This window comes from Colletotrichum godetiae (genome assembly GCF_030913485.1).
Source record: "Colletotrichum godetiae strain CBS 193.32 chromosome Unknown BDP55scaffold_61, whole genome shotgun sequence".
NCBI classification, from domain to species: domain Eukaryota; kingdom Fungi; phylum Ascomycota; class Sordariomycetes; order Glomerellales; family Glomerellaceae; genus Colletotrichum; species Colletotrichum godetiae.
In genome coordinates this window covers 136,511-140,097 of record NW_026851309.1, presented here as the reverse complement: position 1 = coordinate 140,097, position 3,587 = coordinate 136,511, and the positions used below count along the sequence as shown (strand labels likewise).

The 3,587-nt window shown below is 57.7% G+C and overlaps 1 protein-coding gene across 1 annotated transcript; it reads right to left on the bottom strand.

Annotated features, from left to right (window-relative positions):
• Positions 1 to 2,330: 2,330 nt before the first annotated feature.
• Positions 2,331 to 3,587, bottom strand: BDP55DRAFT_733333 (glucanase B; the record flags this gene model as incomplete). The annotated part of the gene is made up of 1 exon (XM_060580071.1): positions 2,331 to 3,587. One exon carries the CDS (start codon positions 3,585 to 3,587, stop codon positions 2,331 to 2,333), a length of 1,257 nt encoding a protein of 418 aa, XP_060424146.1.

Here is a 3,587-nt window from a genome sequence, read left to right as displayed (position 1 = left end):
GGACCCGTGTTAGGTTAAGAGCTGAGTAATGAGATGGATCGCTTCATGTGGGTGCCATGATCAGATCAGATCATGACACTGGATCTACTCCGTTATGCAATGGCGATCGAAGCGGGGAGGTGCGAGGCCAAGACGACTGGGCAGAAGATTTAATTTGGGGAGCAAACCGCGGGCAGCCCGATGGAAGAATGAGAAAGAAAAAAAAACAAGACGGTCACATCCTCTCAACGGGAGAAGCCTCCCGGGTCCTTTGGGGGTCGAGAATGCGAGATGACGGACTGCGGCGGCGAGGAGGGGTGGCAGGTTTCCTTGATGTGGTCGATCAGGAGGGACAACGGCTGCAGTCTGCAATTGGATGTTGAACGTGTAAGTGGCACACACAGACACACACGCACGCCTCTTTGTGTGTGAAGGTATCCGTACGGCGAGCCGCGAGAGGGTCTGGACGACTGAAGGAGGAGAGAGTAAAAGATGTGGGGGAGCGAGTGAGGAGACGGAGAGTTGAGGAGAGAGTGAGAGTGAGAATGAGCCTAAGCCTGGCCTCCTCTCCTGTAAGGACGGAGAGACGACCTGAGAGTGGGATGTGTGTGCGTTATCGCCTTATTCGCCTCCTCTCCGCGGCACCGGTACGCCGCACCAGCAGCTGTCATCTTTTGGCTTGCAGCAGACCAGCAGCAGCAGCCCTTTGACTATCCGCGGGTTTGCACTGTTGCACATCGTCTTTTTGGCCGCGTCTAGGCCCTTTCGGAACAAACGACCGACCGGGGGCTTCGCGGGACTGGAACCCCTCGGAGGAGCTACTGCAGTGACGGACAGTTCGTGAGCGCCGAACTGGGGCCTCCTGGGGTCTTCTGGAGCCCTGGGAGGTGCCGAGGTTTGATCCATATTGCATTTTTATTGATCTTTTTCAGACTTTTTGTCACCGGTCCCAACGGTCGAGCAGCAAATTACAAACCATCCGTCCGCGGTCCGGGGCCCTGTTGCCGCCTTTCCGTCTTTCTCGAATCTCTCGGGAACGTTTCAATGGCCGTCCCCGATCGATCGTCGGTCTGCGCCCTTTTCGCCCCGGCATTATCCTTTGCCGTATTACGGTCATTGTGCCTCGTCGCCACCTATCGCCAGTCGAGACTTGAACCCATGGAATGCCTTCAAAGTGAAAGCATACGTACGAACTCTCCCTCCGTACGAGTATCCGTACGTATCGCCCATATCACCGACGGGAATGGCTGCAGCTCGCGTGCGGCATGCATCGAATAGGGCTTCCAGCGGAGCTCAGCCAGGGTTGGAAATGTTTTAGCTCCGTTTTCCCAGCCAAAGGCCCAGCCCTTTCTACGAAAGTAGTACGAATACAGCCTACTGCCGCCGGCTGCATGCTGATTTCTAACGGTCTCTCCCAATCCCGTTGTTCGTCCAATTCCGGTGGGCTCCACGAGAAACAGAGAAACTGAGAGACAGCGGCCCAAACCTGCATGCCACGCCTACACGCCTCACTTCTTTCAAGTTTCCTCTGCGACTCTGCAGTCTGCAGTGCCCGCCGAAAGGTGACTGGTCGCTTTCCGGGGCGGCACGCCGTAATCTGGCAATCTGTCGGGTTCGCTTCCCTGTCGCAGCTCCAGAGGGAAAAAAAAGGGCTGAATCGAAGCCATGTCCCGTCCAGGTTCTCGAACCATTTCAGCCGTCAGAGGCATCACTGCAGAAGAGATATACGGATGCAAACTATCTACCCTGCTCTTCTGTCTATACTCTGTATAATTGATTGGGTATTCTTGGAGGCCTCGTCACCAGAGACCGGGTCCGAGTCGACGAAACGCTGCGTTTCCTCCCGCTGCATTGGTCTACAACTACAGAAAAAAGCAACGGTGCCCTGTATGTTGTCTGAGACAAACAGCAACTATTCGTTCAAGCTTCAACAGCGATGACGCCGTCAGAATTGGTGTTCCCCCATCGAGCCTTGAATGGAGCCCGGACGACTGTCATAGGCAGACACATACGGAGCATTGCCGCCGGCAACACAACATACAACACAGAGCGCAAGTTCTGTTTGGGATCTTAAGCTCGTTATTTGATTAAGGAAGAATGATGATATGTGACATGTGATGGTTGCATAGGCGCACAACTGTCTGGTATCTACGAATATCCACGCCAAAATGCAATCCAAAAATCGATCAATTGATCGATCGACCTACACCAAGGATTTCACACGGGCCCATAGCCTCTGCCTCTTACTCTTGGTGTTGCTCCGGCGGCTATGAATGAGGGGCAAGTTGTTAGACAATATTCCAAATTATCAAGGAGGAGGGGTCTTGCATCGAAATACGGATGCCAATCACTTACAGCTCCTTTTGCGGCTGCGCTTCTTCCTTTTGCGGTTGCTTTTCTGATGTCGCCGCAGGAGCAATTACAGCCTCTTTCGTGGCCGTCGTAGCAGCAGCAGCAGCAGCTGTCGTACTGTCGCCGCCGCCGATTCCAACGGTCAGAAGCTTCGGATTCCCGTCGAAGAGCGATCCGGACTGGTCGGTGCCGTTTGACGAGCTGACGTCGTCGTAGGGAAACGCGTAGCCGCGGCCGTCGGGGCTGACCTCGTGGCAGATGCGCGAGTAGTGGTTCGTCCGGACGTCCTTGTAGTAGTTGGCCACGCTCTCTCCCTCGGGCTGCCGGTCGTTGATGAGCAGCGTCGACCGGTTAAAGGCCGCCGCGATGCGGGCGCCGATGGCCCCCATCTCGGCCTGGTTGCTAGGGTACCCGCCAAACGGCCCCGTGCTGCAGCTGAAGATGTCGCGGGCGGCGGGCTGGGCAAAGGAGCCGACGTTGCCGAACGTCAAGAGGTTATCGGAGCCAACGCGGCCCGCGACGTCGCCCCATTCGGCCTGCGTGTTGACGGTGAGGTCGGCGGAGCGGTACTTGTCCCACACAGCGTCCACGTAGGGCTGGTAGTACCCGTTGAAGAGGTTTTGGTTCATGACGATGCCCGAGTTGGGGCTCAGGGCGCGCAGGTTGGCGGACCCGTCTGCGGTGCGCACGACGAGGTTACTCCAGCCCGCGCCGTCGGCCGCATCCTGCGCCTTGAGCTTGTCGCAGATGGTGTCGAGGGCGTTGCTCGGGAATCCTTGGACGTTGGTGACGGTGCCGGCGTCGTTCTCGAGCGTCAGGGACACGGGGATGCTGACAAAGTCGACGTACGAGATGTTGACGTAGACTTGGAAGCTGTTGAAGGTGAATTCGCAGAAGCCCCAGTTGAGGTTGTAGTTGGCGTCCGCCGGGTTCGTCGCCGAGGGCTCCACCACGGCCGGGCCCGGGTTCAGGAAGAACTTGAGCGGGCCGTCCCGGGAGAACCAGATGCGGCCGCCGGCGATCTGGGGGATGGTCAGCTTCTTGGTCGACCCCGGCGCGCCCAGCGGGATCGCGGTGTCGGCGCCGACGTCCTGGAGGATGTCCGAGGGCGAGCTCGGGTAGTAGCCGGTGACGCCGTCGGCCTGGAGGAGGAAGACGGCGTTGTTGCGGTTGAGGTCCAGGCCGGTTACGTGGGCGTAGGCGTTGGCGGAGCCCGTGTTGTTCTTGAGAACGATGTCGAGGGTTGGTCTCGTCAT